This window comes from Lagopus leucura, unplaced genomic scaffold, assembly GCF_019238085.1.
Source record: "Lagopus leucura isolate 7727_CA_CO unplaced genomic scaffold, USGS_WTPT01 Super-Scaffold_100004, whole genome shotgun sequence".
NCBI classification, from domain to species: Eukaryota; Metazoa; Chordata; class Aves; order Galliformes; family Phasianidae; genus Lagopus; species Lagopus leucura.
The window spans coordinates 48,612,442-48,632,228 of NW_024962264.1; the positions used below are offsets into that span (position 1 = coordinate 48,612,442).

Below are 19,787 nucleotides of genomic sequence, written 5' to 3' on the forward strand. Positions count from 1 at the left end.
AGCACTGACAATCCCCACCCTATTCTCAGCATTTCTCTGAACGTCCTTGTCAGATATATTCTCAAAAGTTAGCATCATATTCATAAAGACAGTAGAGCTCTCTTTAAATAGATGTACTAGTGTTTGAAGTTGCAAAACTAATAATTTTCAAGCTTTTGCACTCAGGATGAAATGTCATTTTAATACGAATAAGACGACTGACTGTATGTACAAGCCAAGGTAAGTTTCAGTTCTCGTTTATCAGAAACATCAATCCAAAAGAAAGCTAAATTGAGAACAAACTTCTATGTGCATTTGAAGTATGTACAGTAAAAACACCAACACAGCCTCCATGTGTCAACTAGAGAAAAACGCAAGCAAGGATGAGTTTTCAAGTACCTGGAAAGCAATCCTTAAACTGAAGCCCAAAATAAAGCTAGGAAACTGCTGCAAAAACAGCTGATTGCATCATATCAAGCACTCAAAAGAAAATATAATTCTCAGTATGCCAGAGAATTAGCTTTTTCCTCCTTCAAATCCAGTGAAGTCATATTATCCAAGATATATTGAAGAACATTTTACATCCACTTAAGACAAAAAGAAAAAAAAAAAGAAAAGAAAACCAGCTCCATTCTTGTGCTATATCAAGGCATACTAAACCCTTACTAGTGTGTAGAAAATACGATGGATGAAAATCACTGATAATTCAAAATATGTTCTTCATAGGCGAGCCTAGACTACCATACATGGCACACAATACCAACAGAATGAAGAATCATCGAGGGAGGGTTCTTAGCTGTATGACGTCAGGGAGAAGAGAATCCGGCTCCCCAATTAATAAGCTACGAAGAAAAAGGTTCTGAACAGGTCACCATTTGCAACTTTGGGTGAATCTTTTAAAGTCTTTCAGGAAAACAGGAACACTCGAGTATTTAAATGGTGCTCTCTTCAGCGCCCCTACCTAATACGTCTATTAAGTACAAGCATGCAAATATAGGTCAATCCACAGGCACATAGGATCCATGTTAAGAACAGTAAGATAGCTGTGATGAGCGGCACCAACAATTTTGATGACTAACACTCAAAATGTGGCTTTCTGAATTACTAAATCAAAATCCTGAAGAAAGTTCCTGCTAGTTTTCGTCACACTGCTAAACACGAAAGTAGGCATGTTTTTCCCCCCCTTATTTTAGCTGAGCTCAAAGAATTTTTACAATATTTAGTAAGAAAAAAATTAAAGTATTTCCCCTTTTTAAATTTACACAGACGTTTAATTAGCTTTATTTACAGAGCGGTTTTTCAGTCTCCAATCGTGCCTAGATAGCATCATCAGGCAAGAGTGCCAGTTTTAAAAGAGAATCTATATAGAATCCTAAAAATAACAGATGGTGATGCTCCTCCGAAGGGGCAAGCTGGACAACCGAAGCAGCTCTCTACATGGTTCAGTTACTCAGGAGTAATTCTGTTGCAGTCTCTACATCCCATGATTTTGAAGACAAGGCCACTATTACTGCATTCTGCAATGAGAAAACAAACAGTAAGGTAAACAGGTAACAGCAACATTTTCAGTGCGTGAGCCTGCAACTGAGAAATGAAATTTGTTTGCAGATTTATCAGCTTATGTTGGTTTTTCACCCAAGTCTTAGCTAATCATTTTCAGAAAGGTTATTTCAAAAAGGGTGAGGGAACTTCAGATTTACTAATTTATTCTTTCACTAACAACGAAGCATCTCAGAACTCCAACTGCAGCCAAACCGCCTGACTGACCCTCCAAATTGAACAGAAATGGCCAGTTTTACTTCAATGTCTGAATGGCTCCTATTGCCTATATGCTTGCCCCACTCCTACTGGAAAACATTCAAGTTACCTATCATAGAACGGCTTGGGTTGGAAGGGAACCTCATGGATATACTTACCCTATCAAAGCCCATAGCACAAAGGTTTTCTATTTTTCTGGTGTATTCTGGACTAGAAACTGGTGCTCCAGCATACACATGTGCCCAAAGTCGAGCTGTCTGTTTAAACATTTCTGGATTTTGTTTGTACTATACAAAAGAAAGAGAGGGGAGAATGGGAAGTTAAGTCAACTCAACGGTCCAACCAAAGAGTACGATGACGCAGCAGGTTCCATTCCCAATTCTCTCTGTAACATCTTCAACAATATTTCAACCCTATTTCACGCTGATCCAACTCAAGTTTTTGAAACAATACGTGGAGGCGAGCGTTACACGCAGCTGAAGCTTATGCAAGCATTTAATTGGATGCGTTTGCCTTTGTTAAATGACACACTACAGGTGTGTGTACAATCCAGTAATACTAGCTCTGCCAACACAACGCTCTCGACTGCAGCGACCAGGAAGGACTACAGCAGCTGTATTTGGCACAGCTACCAAACGTTTCTGTTCAGCGCAGCAAAGCATGAGCTGCTCCCACGTCAGCAACTGGTGAATGTATGCATTGTGCTGAACTTTTGTGTATTTCTCTCATCACTGAAGTGACGCCTGGTTTTGTACACTGCAGGGACTTCTACATTTCAGGGAGGGCTGACTCTTACTACATGCCCTCCTACTCAAAATACGGATGTAAGGGCAGCTTGTTACCATGAAAAAGGGCTGAAAAACCAGGAGAATGTGCAAGAAACTAGGAAATTGCAACTCTCTGCAAGCTACTGTTAATCAGACAATAACATTTAAATACACTGCATAATTTTATTTTGCACCAATCTTGTCACTAGCAGGTTTTTCAGCAAACAACACAGTGACCATTATAAGAGCTTTTGCCCTGTGCCAGGAACTCAAAAGCCAGGAAAGTGGGTCATCTGTCATGAACTGTAGACAACAAAGCAAGACGACAGCTTCCTGTTCCAGCAACGTTCATCTAGAAAATCAAGTTTTAAATCTCCATAACCATACACTGCCTTTATTCAAACCATACTTTTTCTCCTTAATCATTCCTCCTGAAAAAGTTTTTCCATCCTTACCTATATAATAAGTGTTAGCACTAAGATGATGTGACAAGATACAGGAAAATGCACGATTTTAGAGTCATTTTAAGGACAGAAACACAACCATCATTCTAGTATTTTATCCATACATCTAAACAATCATACCTGTAAAGTACTGTCCAAGTCAGTACTTCTTACATTTCATTTCACTTTTCCTACAGCACAGTCCCAAATTCAACTGCATTATGAGCTGTGTACACCTCCTGCTAACTTTGTTCCCCACGAAGAACCCCACATAGTCACTGACTATTAATGGTGTTAAACAGAGAAGATAACCTACTGTAGAAATAACTCTTACATAAACAGTGCTCTCTAATACATTTTTAATCTTTACAACTAAAGAAGTGAGGAAGCAGTAAGGGTAGCATCAGTAACATCCCAAAACAATTCTGTCTTAAGAAAACTTCCTATTCTATTTTTTAAGGATTTGAAAATATTGGCAGATCTAATAAGCAACAAGCTGAAGAGGAAAGAATTTAAGTCGTGTTCGCATAACTGCATTTTATTCAGAACTAGCTTTCAGTTTCCTGAAAGTAGAACTCCTTTATTTAGTAATCTGGCTTCTCACTGAACTGAGAAGCACACAAGAATCTCTTACTGATGTCTCTGTATTGGGAGTCACAGTCAATTATGCTGCTGTACTTAAAAACCAGCTGTAACCAGTCAAGTATGATGAAGTAGTTTTGGCACTGGACAGCATCTGAAGATGGCAGGTACCTGAAATCACTGCCATTATCTGAGCAGGAGGAGTAGAACACTGCGTTCACCCTGAGATTCAGCCAAAACATGTGTAGGAAAATACTTCCCTGTACCTCATCTAACAAATAATTACGTAAATTAGCAAAGTAAAACAAAGATGAGCATACAGGATACATAATTCCTTATTAGATTTTGTTTTCAAGAAGATTTTTGGGGATAGTAGAGGGGAACAAGAGGATGGGACAAGATAAGTGACCTGGAAAAAACAAAGACCGTGCACCATTATGTGGAAGAACTGGATGTTAACCTTCACCTCTCTCAGAGTTTATAACAACTTTCTACTTACACACGTGTGTAACTAAAGGCCAACCTGCTGGCACAGCAGATTGGCCCTTCACATAGATATCTGTAGGGGACAAACTGAATCTTCCCCACACCAGCAGTGCCACAGTCCCACCTGACACCCCCAAAGACCACCTGGAAAACTGCAATCCAGAGTCCAGAGAGTTTCATGAAGTTTTCTATCTGAGGGAGAACAACTTCCAGCTGAAGTGTTTCTATGAGATTGTTGGAATTTTACTTTCAGCAGCAGAATAGGAAGTTCTATTTTTGTTCTTTGTGAAAAAGGAAAATGTAAAACAGCTTTTCCACCAACGAACAAAATGAGTTTCCTCTGTTCTCCACGTTTCCCTCTAAAACCAGACAGCTTTGATAAACTGATTAACTATCACCCTACATAGACTAGACTTTAGGAGAAGGGAGTACACACTTCTTACCCTTTCCTGGAGCATGCTGACTTACAGGAGATATAGAGAAGATTGATGCTGGAAGAACTTCTTACTTACTTACTTTTTTGTTACTGAAATATATCCTTATTATCAGCCAAATGCAAAGCAAAGCCTTCTCTCCCTCTCCCTCTCCCTCTCTCTCTCTCTCCCCCCTCCCCTTCCCCCCAAGAAAAAAGGAGAAATAAATGCATACTTGGGATTTTGCTGAAAACTGTCAAATGATTGAAGCCATAGAAAGGTTGTTCCCATCCTTGATCAACATTTTAAATAGCACCAGCTATTTTTTTTATAATAAATTGTTGCTACTGTCTGAAGAATAACAAACCTTGCTGATTACATTAGAATTCTATTAATACATATTTGACTAAAATAGTTAACCCAAGTACTTGCAAAGGTAAAACACAGAATGCTCCATGTAGATTAAACGTGTCTCACGAATAGTGACTTGCAGCATTTAATCCTAAGATTTTTGTTTTCAACAAATCAACACTCAGCAGTATTCATACTAATCTAGAAGAGGAGCTACAAGCCAATTCAAATCCAATAAATAAATAGTTTCAGAATAAAAACAAATGTTTGTGTAAGTCTTAGATTTTCACAGAATCATAGAAAGGCCTGTGGTGAAAAGAACTGTAATGATCATCTAGTTTCAACCCCCTTGCTATGTGCAGGGTCACCAACCACCAGACCAGGCAGGCTGGAAGGAAAGTTTAAAAGGAAAGTTACGTTGGAATCCATTTTACTATGCATAGTTACCTCCCGACATTTCTTACAAGCTAAATAAGGAACCAAGAAACAAATACATCTTTTCACACTGCACAGTAACTGCTATTTACTTTGGAATACAGAGAGTAAAGAACAAAACACTGTAGTAACTCACACCTACTGTAAAGCAGTTTTCAAATAGGTGACTGAAAAATCTTTATTGACTGACCTTATTCCAAACTCAGTTCAAGTTAATGAAGGTTACAGAAATGTTAGCAGTTCAGTCAACTGAGCTTCTTACCTGGTTTGCCACTACTGCGTCTTGCGGATCGTCTGGTTCTGCAGCAGCCAACAACGCTTGCAGAGATAACAACACTGTTCTTAGAGTCATTGCTGCTGCCCTGAAATTAGAATTTGAAAATGACTTTACCAAATCCCACACCTGTAGACACCTCTGCTGCTACAGTCATAAAACAAGGGATATGAGAATACATAGAGATATTTTAAATCTGGAAGTTAGAACCTTCAACTAGTACAGTTTAGAGGTAGTAAAACACAGTTTAATTGAAGTGAGTTTTTAAATGGGGACGTGATCATTAACGATGCTCTAAGTATGTGGAAAAGAACTCTTGACCTACACAATGGATCTTACCCACATCCCAGAATTCATTTCACTTGCTCAAAAAAAGAAGCTAGCTTGAAGTTTGTGTTGTCCTTCCTTACTACCCGTAACAGCACCTTGCTCAATCTCTGGGTACCAAACTGTCAGCCAACGTGTGCTCCCTCTGCTGGCACTCTTTATAAGAAAATAGCATATACAGAAACAGTGACCTTTATTTAAAATTCTTATACCAGATAAGGAATTTTACATTTGACATCTTTTGCATTGCATCACTTTACATTTCTTCCCCCTAAAGAAGTTAACAATTTACATAGTGAATCACTACCACAACAAAAAAAGGTTGGACAATTACAGAAGCATGCAACTGAAGGTAGTCTCCCAACTTTGTCTCATTTCAACATGATACACTACTGACAGTTTCAACCAGTCGTCCCGGTTTCAGCTGGGATACAATTCCAGACAGTGTAAGAAAACGTTTCTGTAGAAACAATGGTGCTCTAAAGGCATTTAATGGCTTCTCTGAAAGATGTTTGTTGAAGACAATGTGGCTCTGGAGTCTAAACCATCCATCTCCTAAGAGTTCATCATTTACCTTCATCTCAACGCCTATCGAGAATAAGAGACTTCAATTGCTTATAAAAGGGAAAACCAGGTATGTATCTAAAGTCAATCATCACTCAGAAAAGAGGTATCAAATCATTATTTGCATGTTAATCTGTAGAGCTGTAACATTTCAAATGTACAGTTTCAATAGATTTTGATCATGAACACCATCTCTGATCTACCATTCCAGCTGGCACATGTTGGCAGCCACATCAGGACCCTGCTGTGCTGAGCGGTTCAGCAGACTCAGTTGTTGCGCTGCTGGCACAGACAGATCTTCAAGGTAATACACAAAACTATTCAACCTTTTACTAGTGGAAAAATGCAACATTTTAGATTTGAGTTAGACAGTTACAGTACGTGAAATGCTAAAGGAACGTTGTGGAGAAAAGCATAATCAATCAACACAAGTATCAATTAACAGAAAGTAGCTTCTCCTTTTCTGGAAGGCTGGAAGTCAGTGCAGCAAGTTTGTTAGAATGGGTAGAGAGGAATTTCATCTGTTGGTCCAGATAGCATTGCTGTCTGTTTCTTTTTGTATTTCCAGTGTCAGATTTCAGAAGCTTGGCTGTTTTCCAGTACTGACGCGCTGTCTCGCGGTACGGCAGAGCGCATCTATGCTGCACCCTGTGTCACGTAAGGTGTCAGAGGTACGTCTGTGACACTTGAGTATTGTACTCCTAGCTGTATACACTAAGGCTTTCCTCCTATGTTGCTAGCCAGTCCAATTAGGCATTCTTCCCTAATTATGTCAAATTCTTAAAATATTTTTCTTAGAAAGTTAAGTTAAAAAAAAACCCACAACTTGATAATCACTGAGATTTCACAGTGTAATGTTCCACATCAAAATGAAGTGAGAAGAAGCATCCCATGTGCTAGAGATTTTAATTAGCACACATTGTCTCATTCCAACTGCTACATCAGTTTCAAGTCCCCTCAAGCACTCAGCTTCATACACTTAACTCTTCAAAACGTAACCCAAAAAAACTGAAAAGCCCTAACACTTTTACAAGATCTGTATTCTAAGAAATCAAGTATTTCAGCTTCCTAGCTGAATGCTTCTTTAAATTATAAAGCTGGGGATTAACTAGAAGGATGCTTAATCCAATAAGAACACCTAGTTACTGAAACGCAGCCTCAGCTGCACGAAGAGATCCTAGCTAACTCAGTAAACTGCATACAAACCATCTTGCTTTTCCATAGCTAAATCACACACACCAGAAGACTGACCCTGAATAACAGAGTTGAAGTGTTTTTGCATTACACACACCTGTGCTATTTTACTCTTACAATCTTCCTCTTCTCTGCCATCTTGAAATCAATCTGCCCAACACATACGTTGCTGGCACAACCCACAGGATAACTGCTAATGTTAAATGACTCATGATGCAATGTATTGACTTCTCTGGCACCCAGGTGTCAACAGACCACCAAACTTTCTCACCTTTCTAAGCTCAAATGGATGTAACCACTTCCATCTTCTTGCAGGGAATTTCAGAAGCTACCACAGCCACTACGCATGCTATTAACCCAAGGTCCTCAGTTATGTTGTTTTATTACACTGTCTAGGATTATTTGTTTTGGGGAGAGACACTTAACATGAACTATCAGCAACTGTAACAGACACCATAATTACACTGTCACCAAAAAAAGCTCTTCCAAACTCTTGTCTCACAGAAATCCTTCTACTTCAGGTGTTTGAAAATACTACCATTACTTAAACTGGACTGCCCAGGGCTCGTGGAGTTCTGACCACACACACTGCTTTTACAAGCAATTTACTTTCATTTACACTGTATCTTCTAGGAGCAGAAACAGCACAGCAGGGGCACAACCAAGGACAAGAGGTGCCTTGGAGAAACAGAGCACAAGTCCCAGCATGGCTCCTGCTGGCTCTGCCTTTCCAGACTCATCTCTCGTTTGTAGACTGATATGGAGCATCTTGGGACCTGCACTTCTGACACTCCAATTTCAAAATGGACAACAAAAATAAATACCTCACTTGTGTGGATATACAGATGGCTGACAACTCTCAGAACTCGCTGGGTTAGCTATATATGTTAAAAGGTTTTAAAATGTAATTTACAATGTACTTTCATTCCTCAAAATGGCTTCTTCATCTTACGCATAAGACAGCCTTCATTTGACACAAGCACCTGAAGAAATATTTTTAAGTTATAAAAGAAAACCAGATACAGTTTTAGCTTTTAATAGTGTAAAAATACACATACACTTTTTCTTTTTTTTTTTAACGAAAGGAAAATCAGGTTTGTGGTTTGTACCACTGGGTACTGTAACCATATACTCAACATTTCCTACCTTTAGGATATGAATTAGCTTTCCTGATCAAAAGGCCAAAAGTCTTTTTATTTTCTATGTAGATGAGGCTTAATTTTTTCAGAAGCAAATTAAGATTCCCAGAAGAAATTGGAAAGACAGCTAAAAATAGATTCTCATTCTCCCATTTCCTAAAAAAAAAAAAAAAAAAAAAAGCCATCTTCTTTCTTCCTATTGTCTACTTCTGGGATAATAAAGTGAACAGAAATGACTGCTCAGAATTACGTTCACAGACATCAGAAAAAAGCAGCAGGACCTGTTCCTCATCAGCAAAAAGCAGAAACAAGTGTCATCATCAGTTCTGGAGAAAAGCAGGCTGAGAGTGGCACAGAACAAACAAACAAGAACACACACCCAGCATCACCTCCCCAGAAGCTGGACAAGAATGTGCTGCGAGGAAAGTTGAGGATCTTCTTTAAAACCAACTTCCAAAAGAAAGAGGTTTTCCACATTTTCCAGTGTCCATCATCAGCCTATTTTTCAGGAATACAATTTTGAACAAAATACTTTGAACTCTTCTTATACCTGAAGCTCATTTTCAGGTGAGGATTTATAACTCAACCTATCATCAAGTTGAAGCAATTCCCTTTAGCAATGGAAGCTGCAAGTTCGGGTTTTAACTCCCTCCCCTCCTCTTTGCCAGAGGCAGAGTATTCTATCACTCCTGACAGACTCTTGTCTGACATCTTTGCCTCCTAAATTTCTTGGAAACCAACTTTGATGCCTCACTGCATTTGCTGATTGGCATGCTAAAATGGCTGATCTTTCATAGGTCGTATTTGCTTAGGCCATCATTCCTGTTATTTACTCTGGGTTTTTCCCATGGTTCCCATCTTCCCTAGACTACAGCGCTCAGAGCAGGCACACAAATCCACCTGAAGTCTTACCAACTATAAATAAGCAGGCAGTTACCTGATGCAGGTAAGCCTCTTGCACCCCAGTCTTCTACTTGCCTTCTACCTCAGGACCTCTTCAACTTCATTGTAACCTTTGACCCTATCCCAAAATGCTCCTAAGCCTCTAGGCAGGCCTGCTATCTTGAAATCTATAAAACGGGTGGGAAATGAGAACTTAGAATGGTAATCCCCACCTTGCAACTCCTATCCCCCAAGCAGGCTTCCTGATGGCATGGCACTTGGTAAACGTGCAAGGACAGTGCAGGGAAGCACTCTGCTAAGGAAAACCTGGATGCTGATAGATATGCAAACGTGCACTTTTTTTTCGTTTAACATCTTGGGGGCATTTCCATTAGAAATAAGCAGCCTCAGCTGGGGATGAATACAATGATAATATTGAAAGACATGCCAACCCAGTTGTGCTCAGCATGCCTGAGGTAAGAAATCTCCTACCTTTTGATGAGCTGAAAGAGTCCTAAGAGGATTACGAAGCACTCTCCCTCTCCCCACATCATCTTTAAAGGTAGGTAATTTTCTATTAAGGAAGATTTTATTTATGTTCTGTACATTCCTCTTTGAAAACAGTCTCTCTGGTACTCCACCTCTGAGAGGCAACCCAGCAGAACAGCAGGCACAGCTGCAGCCAGCAGATTGCTGTTCCAGTCTGTCAACCAGGCATGGCTACTGGAAACATTTATTGTCATTACTATTAAATAATCTGCAGTATTTATTCAATCTGTAGAATAACTAAACTTGTTCATCCTAGAGAAAAGAATTTGTACCAGGGGTTTACGGAATTTGGAAGGGGAGAAGAAATGAATGAGGCCTTTGAATGAAAGCCTGTTGTACAGTCACTATTTAGAGGAGAAATACAAGACTGGGTGGAGTGACATTGACTTTGGGATGGGGGGGAAGTGGCAGGTTTACTGCAGAGTTCCTTCAAGCAGCGTTAATATTCTCTGCCTATTTTTTCAAAGCTCTGGAAAGGCTTAGTGTCCCTCCAACAAACTGAGCAAAAACTCCAGCAGATTTAGATGCCCAAATGATTACTTGCTGGCTGTTGCTTATGTACCTATTAAAGTTATATTATCTCTTATAACAAGTTTGCTTATCAACTAAAACTGAAGGTTGAATGCTTCAGTACAACCACTACCAAAAAAAATATTCTTATAACTCATTTTTATATCATTTGTCAAAACCATAACAGCTAAAAGTTTTTTGTAGCAACGTACACAACCACAGCATGTCTGCTTGAAAACTCACTGCTCAAGGGATTCATGCAAAACAACTTCCAAATAATTTAGCTCTCAGGTTTCAGTTGAAAGTATTGATACAACTTATATTTAAGAATAAAATTCAGGGATAGAATACTAGCCTGGAAGATAAATGCAAGCTACGTTTAGTGAAACCACAAAAGAGTCAAATCAGCCCAGCATAAATGGTATTCTTTCTAAAATAATAATAATAATAATAATCACATCCCCATTTTAATTCTACTGGTAAACAGTAGTTCTGCAAACAAACTGGCATAACTGGTATTTACACATCTAAATACAAAAATCCACAGCTGCAGAGAATGTCAGCATCAAGCATATACTGCAGAGAAAATTTCATTAAACTCATTAAATCATCTAAAGGTGTTACTTTGCAAGCTGATAGAAGCTCCTGCCAATATACATAACAATATCTCAACCACGCTCATTAGAATAGAAGACTGTTACCATGGGTTGGGAGAGTAGGATGTTTTAACTGTTCAAACACACGATAATAGCTGTATTTGCACTCACCAGATATATGAGCATTATCATTGCATTATCAGCAAGACACAAGTGGTATGGTATCAGTGCTCCTTGTACCAAACAGTTTAAATACACATAAGGCAAGATCTTCTTCAAATATCCCCATTTTGAATACATCTTGGTGAGGGAAGGTAAGAACATTCTCTTTATTGGCAGATGTAGATTAATAGATCTGTGCAAGATCTAGCTTCCAAAGATTACAAGAGCACAAGTCAAATCTCCTCCGCTTCCTTTCCAAATTTCAGTTCATTATTTCTTTGGGCCTTCATGGTCGCCCATTGCTTTTGATATTTTATGTTTTTGTTGTTATTTTTCCATTTATTTGTTTTAAAGTTTCATCAACAACTGACAAGGCCAGAAACTCACCTGAAAGCTATAACTGCTTAACTTCTAAAGCAGCAGCTTTGGGATAAGACTGAACTGTGAGAATTTTTCAAGTCACAGCATTTGGCACTGATGAAAGAACAGAAGACCTGTTCCAGAAATGGAAACAGAAATGTGGTCTCCTGAGCCCCACTCTGCTGGTACAAAGGCAAGAACACCAACCCTTATTCACAGGAAACACTAATTCATGAACATATTAAAGTAATACGAAAATAATTGAACTTTTTAATTTGTTAATAGACTTTTGGTTTTATTTCAAAATACAATAAATAAGGAAGACCTCTGCTAAGGATTTCTTCCTCAGAGTTTTCAACAGGAAATGGCAGATGTTATTTTTGAAAAACAAACAGAAAAGTGTTCAGGAGTTTCAGTACAGAAAGATTTAGCCTTGAAGACACTTGAAGTCACAAGTCTAGGTACTGTGAGTAATGCAACCGACAGGGAATAAAGGAGTAGCAAAAGATGAGAGGAAAAAAAACAAGACCCTGAACTTCAGCGTTTTGGACAAATTCTTCTGAGGACACTATTAATGACTGCAATGAGGTCCCCTGTTAACCACCTTTGCTTCTAGAAATAAATGCTCACTATGTAAACCTTGCCTCAAATGAAAGAAACCTGCTCTCCCAGTGAGACTTATGTTCAAATCAGTGAAAGGATCCAGTGAAAGGATCTGTTAAAAACACCCCCTAAAGTCTGTTATTTTGCCAAAGCCAAAAACCAACCTACCAATGAAAAAACCTCCAGTAGAGAAACCAGCCTGCCAGCTCTCTGCCCAACAGCTTTTCGCTGATCTGCCTTATGATCTCTCAGGAAACTGCACTTGCACAGCTGAAGAGCCATTAATCTCCAGTACAACTGTAAGGGATGGTGCCAACATAAAAATACACTGGCTTTAGCTATATAAGTTGCACAGTGTACCATGCTGAAAGATTCTATTGCCTAAAGTATGGCTAAAGTACTGCACGATTATAAGAAAAAACAAGCAGTTCCAAAAAATGAAGACAACAAGTAATAATTATGTATGCTTTTCACAATTCATTTTGCTAATTTATACCATACTTTGCCACACGCACAGCAAAACTTCTCATCATGTAAAAATAAAAGTATATATCCCATGTGTCAGCTGCAAGACCTGAACTCAAACCTTCTGCTCTGGAGTTTCTCTTCCAAGCCCCGCTAATGCCTGCTTGGCCAATACTAGTCTTGATGAAGCTGGGGAAGTAACAAGCATTTGAATCTTATGTGAATTAGACAGTGATATTATCTAGCTGGGAATTACAGTCCCATTTCTTGGGGACAGATGTGCAAGAGTGAAATTCATCTTTCTTTTCTTTCATCGGATATCAGACAACAACACAACCAGTGCACACATTTCACACTGCTTGAAGATTTTATCGCTTGGGGAAAAATGTATGCAGTGAGTTCATCTCCTACTGTTTGGACAGATTTATTCCAAGGGTTTGGGCTATTAAAACATTTTTAATTAACACAACAGTAACAAATAATCAGTCAGCAACTGACCAGCAGCTAAAAGGCAAAAGTTTAGAAGTTCAAATCATAAGTATTATCAACCATAACTGAGATAGAACCAGTATAGCAGTCTCTTCTCCCCTTCCTATTGTCCAGCTGTTACCTTTTATACTCCCAGATTCCCAGCTGTTCCCCACACATTGTTTCAGCTCTCTCAGAATGAATTTTATTTGGAAGTGCAAACCAAAGTCAAAATGAAGTACTTATTTTTTCTGCTTTCATCTCAGGAGGCTGAGATGCTCAGAAGCTCAGAAGGCAAAAGGTAGCACTTGTTACTGGAGAACTAATAAACATCAGCAATGAAACGTATACAATGATCTGTGAAAAAGCTCATTCATCAGTTAATATCTACTCAATACTTCCCAAAGTTACTTCCCAGCCATTTCATTATAAAATGCTGCACTGAAATACTTTATGCTTTAAGAGTATATGAAATTACAAACACAAATTGAAAAGCAACGAGCTGCTGCTTTCCATCTAGGACACCGGTATGCTTGATTTTTGCACATTTAAGCCTATATGGAATCTTACCATTGATCTTTCAGAATATCCAAACAAATGGCCCCAGTAACTGAGCTAATATTAGGATGCCATATTTTGGTGATAAACCGCACCTAAAATACAAGAAAATTTCAAAATGCAATGGTTATTATATGCAGTATATGAAGTAAACATCTTTAAAATGTACCATTTGTAATATTATGAAGTAACACTGATTTAGGAAAGATCAAACTAAAAACTAAAAACAAAAGCTAAGACTATGATACGACCTTTTCCAGGAGGCCTCATGCTTGCAAGTCCATTTGCTACATACAATCTTGCTTTACTCAGAAACAGACTACTGCTCCACTGAGTGCCAAAATCATCCCCAGCTGTTTTCCCATATACTGTCACATGGGCACATCCTCACATCACACAAAGCCACTCAGAAATACCCTCCAGTAGTACCAGTGTTTAAACACGAGCATATGGTGAAAAGCAGACACATCTTCAGCATTGTCAAAAGTCAGCTTAAGTGCTGGAAAGCCCGCTCAGTTAAGGCATATCCCTGAACCCTAGACACAGGCACTGGATCTCACTGTTCAGCTGAATTGCTGGTAGCTACCAGAGCATCAAAAATGTTCCCTTGGTGGATGCTATACTTCCACAAACACCCACTCCTATCATCTTGCACAATGACCTTCAACAAACCCAAACCTCACTAAATTAGAATTTTTTCTCTGCTGTTGGAAAGACCTGGTCCCAGCACTTGCTCATCGATCGCGTCCATGTTTTAGCACTAAAGCGTATTCACACTCCTGAAGCATACAGAAGGTGATTTTTTGAAAGACGCCGAGAAAATCAGAATCAGCATTTTCCTGTATGAGCTGTCCCCTGAAAGAATGTATGCAAACCCATGGGTGCCCACTGAATTTTCTTCAAACCTCTTAGTTGCTTTTAACTGCCTTATAATGACTTTGACCTGTTTCGGTGTTTCTCATCTCCACCTCCTCACTCCAAACTCTTCCCAATCATTTTATGAACAGCACAGACTCTCTCTCAACTTCTGCCCCTGATCTGTAAGCAATCAGTGCAGCCAACACATTACTGGCCAAGTACTACAGCAAAACAGTGTACATACAGGACTGTAATAAAATCAAAACAATCAGTGTATGAATAGCTGACACCATAACAGTTCTGCTTTCCAGGACAGAATGTAAGAGCTCACATCTGCTGAGCCTCTTATTAACTAGCTCAACTCTGTACACGTGAAACGCAAAAAACCACCAGAAGGCACCATGTAAATATTAAGTATTTTCTCACAGAGAATGCAAGCTAACAATGGCTGTCAAACCACATTCTGAACAAGATAAAGAAATCTTCCAGATGAAAGGGGGGGCTAGATACAAGCCAAAAGGCCTCCAGTTCAAGACCATCTATTCCAGAATAAGCAGTACTGTGCTACAGTGCACTGAGTTTCTAACAGCTACCTATAAGCTTTAGAAATGAGCATCAAGCCCTGAAGCAGCAATTAAACCATGGTCCATAGACTTATCTTTCAGGGCCTACGATTGGTTTCAGCCATTCTTATTTTTAGCTCCCCCCAGAACACATGCTGATGAAAGAACTGAAACCAACAGACATTTCAGGAACAAGAAATTACTGTCTTTCACTCCAGACCCAAGGAAGTCACTCAAAGGACAAGAGCTAAGTGACACTGCTTCCCCTCCTCCTCTTTCCCAGTCCCTTCCCATTATTACATACCAGGGTGAAAATAATCACAACTCAGGACACATTCTTAGCCAAAAACATCTTTCAGACTTAAACAGAAAGCCAGTCAAGAGGCTGTGAGACAGCTGTAAGACAATGCTGGAGTCTGCTAGCTTATCATAAGCCACTGAAGAAGGGACCAAACAAGACTACAGGAATATACAACTGCAGCTGCACACAGCTGGAGTAAACACGATCCTGAGCACTATTTGAGATGGAAGCAGTCACAGATTGAAAATACCAGAAAGACACATAAAAGATGTGGTAAAAGTGAAGGGCAGCAAGCTGCAGAAGTTTAGCACACTTTTCCCTTCTCCCAAGCTTGTGTACACGTTTTATGCACCCCTTCAGAAAAACTGCAGTAAAGCCCTACTATTTCTATTGGTCTTTAGGTCACAAAATAACTGCAGCTCCAGCCGTATTTAATTATTAACAGAAAACTTGGAAGGTTAAACCTAAGACTTTACCAAATATAGTATATGGGGTTTAAAGAATTAAAAGAACAAACAATTATCTATTACAGCATTTCTTTAGCAGTTCCACAGAGCAGCAGGCAGAAATCAATACCCTCTACATCAAGAGAAGCTACCCAAAAACTGCATCTTGCCAAGAAGAAATTACAAGAGGGTCAATAAACCACTGCCCAGAATTTATCAATTTGTACTCTGAAGAATAAACAGTGGATTTCTGATTGGATACAGTTACACATCCTGCATGATTTCTACCTTGAAAAGACAGTTCCAGTCTAGAGGAGAATCAAAAAAGGAAGATGGGTACTGCAAAGCAAATGGGAACATAAGCAAATAACTAAGAATGATCAAAAATAAATTTTACAACAAATGTTGATCTTACCTTAGGAGGATTAAATGGATACGTTTCTGGAATTTTTATCTCTAGTTGATATCTTCCACCTTCAGAAAACAAAAACAAATAAGAAGTTAAAACTGAGTATTAATTAAGCTTAATCTTATCAGCAAAACATAGGCTTCTAAAGGCTCACATTTTCCAGCAATTTAAACTCACCAGTAGGCATTACCTAGAAGGTTCTTCTAGATTTCATATACTTTATACATAAATGAATGTTAATGACATCTAATAAAGTCATATCAGTGTATGCAAATCAGAATCTATATTCCTTAGGTACGTTACTGTGTACATTCACCTCTAGTTATTTCCAAAATTATCATTTCTCTATTCTGCGTAAGCAAAATATACTAAAATATAAATCAGTACCCCAAAACAGACATCAAATGAAGCAAAAGGCCACAGGATTGACCAGGGTGAACATGGAATGTTATGTTATTTTGACTCTTTTCTGTCATCTATTAAATACCAATCAGATTTCCTGCCCACCCCCCATAGCTGAAATTAATTTCACTTAAGCATTCCAGGCCTGAGAACATTCAATAATGCCATCTAAGCTACCGTGCTTTGGGAAAAAAGGAGGATCCAATGCTGTTCCCATTATATTTTACATTACTGTCTGAAGATAGCATTTACAACTCCAGTGCAATTCAGTACTTCCAAATACTAGGACTAATAATACTACTTGTAGAATTACAGCATGTAATAAAGGACAGCATGAATCTGGAAGATGGAACTCTGCTGTCCTTCTCTAAACACATTTTGTTTTCATCTGCCTGTTACTATATCATTATCTAAACATTCAAGATTCCCAGCTCAAACCATCTCTGCATACTCATGCTCACTTGCCAGGAAGCAGTGGCATCATTTTAATGATGAAAAGAACAGAGCATAGCAAGACACACACACCAATTTAGACACCTGGCTTTTATAGAAACTGAAAACATTGCTCCTCACTTGCTAATTTTCCCCCTCATTCTACCACCATTCTTTCTGAAAGAAACCTTTCCTCTCATTAAATATACTTTTTTTTTTTTTTTTTTTTTAATTCCTAAGTTATCTACAGCCCTATACAAAAGCAGATCTCAAGCACTCTGTATAGATCTACGTGAGAAAAAAAAAAAAACAAAAAAAAAAACCCACCATCTCACTGTTTTAAATACAATACAGTGTAATACAGTACACTTGAAACTGGCTATGGTTTAGTATCTGCTGATATTTTACAGAGCTGATGTTTTACAGTGCCTACTACAAATGCAGTTCCCTCTATTAATTCTACAGTAACTCCAAAAGATTCCGCAGAAAATATACCAGGGATAATAAGCCCCAAATTACCACCATTTCTGAACTGACTGCTTGCCTTTGCTTGCAGGGTAGCATGGGCAAGTTATTTTTGAAGACATTTAACACATCAACTTAAGCTCACTTCTTCTCTTTGAATGAGCAGCAATTTTTTCAAGAAACACAATTACACTGTTCCTAGATTACTAAAATCTAAAATCTAAAGTCCCTGCATGATTTCGTGGCCACACCATTTCGTAACACAATATAAGAAATCCTAGCCCTGGATATAACCATTTCTTCTGCACGCCATTAAGACGGTGCCTGTAAAAGACAGACTATTACAGCCTTCTCCACAATGGACTGCTTGGCTGCCAGATTTTTCCAGCTGGGATGTACAACTCCAAAAGATTTTAAAATGGCAGGGACCAGTAAGCTGGCAATGTTACTTATTAAGCACAGTTGTTGTGCGCTGAAGTTTACAGCTAAATCCATGGATTTGAAGACAGAATAAACAAGTCTGGACAGCTGTTAACTTCATTTCCTCAGCACTAAGTTTAAAACGCTAAGATTTCTGCTGTTTTCTTTATTTTTTAGAAGAAGGGAGTATGCATTTGTATGATCTTTTCCCAGCATTTAATACCTGAGCTCAAATTAACCGCTAATGGAAGAAATTCCTTCGGCACTCTTTTTGGAAAGCACATCTCTTGATAGAGTTAGACTAAGTTTTAGCAACCTTTCCTACGGAATTTACAGTTCAGACATTCCTTCGCTAACTGTGGTTCACATGCAAGCCTGGCTCGAAATTAATATCTTTATTACACAATGTGTAAAAACTATTGACCAGTTCTTGAATTCAAGTAAAAGAGCAGCTGCTAATAGACTTTTAAAGGTCCTCTCCTCAAATGGGTGCTCTGAAGTGGAAAGCAGCAGTGTTTCAGTGGCAGTCGTGTCCTGTAATATTCTAAAAATTGATCAGTATGAGTTGACAACACTTGCAGAAAAACAAAAGCTGTACGTTTGTCAAGAATAGATTGCATTCCTCCTCTCAGTCACCCCGAGACCAATTAATGCCCCAATAAGGCCTACAAAAGAACTCTGTAGCAGCAGTTTGTTTCCAGATACCTCATCAGCTGAGGTCACTCATAAATATTATCGTTCTTTTACTTCAACAACAGCCCTAAAAACTCCCTCCTGTATCAGGGAAGGATCTGACTTGAATGTCCATGTCAGTTAGCCTCTCCCCATACGGTTCGTGTGGCATTGCTGTTCAGACTGTAGATGACTGAAATCAGTCAGTGATTACGCAGCACGCGCTTCTGCTTTAGTCACAGAATATAAACCACACATGCTGGCAAGCCATCTGTAACTACATCAGAGAATAAATGCATCAAACTATGTTACAGAAACATTAGAACTTGAACTCAAACATCAGGAAATGCCAGAATTTGGGCTGATGGAAACTTTAATTTTGCCTCTTGGTGCATTTACCTCGCAGATTCAAGTCAGCGTGTGGGCACATTATCGTCCTGCCACAGTAAGTGTACGTAACAGTTCTGCCCTACTTCTCCTCAAAACAGGATATCTAGTATATCCTTTCAACTGCATCATTAAATGTACTCATTAGCATGGATGCAACTATGCCTGCACTTCCCACCAGAAATTTAGCACTAAACACAATGCCAGTTTTCATTAGCTACACATACTGAAGGTATGAACCCAGTGCTCCATTCCTGAAATTTTGGTCCAGCTGGAATTACCCAGCATAACATAGAATCCAGTTCTGCAGACATGCATTAAAACCTTTTTTAGCCTCCTCATGAACTGATTTAAAGTTCTTAAGTTTTGTGACACACAGATACATCCTTCATTGTAACAGCTCTCAAACCATTTTTCAAACAGAAATAACTGAGATATTTCCTAGTATCCAAATACCTGCAACATTAGCATCTTAAAGTAAGACTGGTTTTACAGCACCAACTATATTTTCAAAAGAATTACTCGACTAAGCAGAAGTACCAACTTCCAAGTAGGTTTACCAGGACA

The 19,787-nt window shown here is 38.8% G+C and overlaps 1 protein-coding gene across 1 annotated transcript in view; it reads right to left on the reverse strand.

The window, feature by feature from the left end:
- Positions 1-1,228: 1,228 nt before the first annotated feature.
- UBE2K (ubiquitin conjugating enzyme E2 K) overlaps positions 1,229-19,787 on the reverse strand; it is a 34,378-nt gene continuing 15,819 nt past the window's right edge. The window contains exons 3-7 of the mRNA XM_042870428.1: positions 16,449-16,507; positions 13,878-13,960; positions 5,477-5,576; positions 1,896-2,024; positions 1,229-1,496 (exon numbers count right to left, since the gene is read on the reverse strand). Coding sequence (XP_042726362.1) covers positions 1,422-1,496; positions 1,896-2,024; positions 5,477-5,576; positions 13,878-13,960; positions 16,449-16,507 — 446 coding nt within the window. The 3' untranslated portion in view covers positions 1,229-1,421. The remainder of the gene's footprint in view (positions 1,497-1,895; positions 2,025-5,476; positions 5,577-13,877; positions 13,961-16,448; positions 16,508-19,787) is intronic.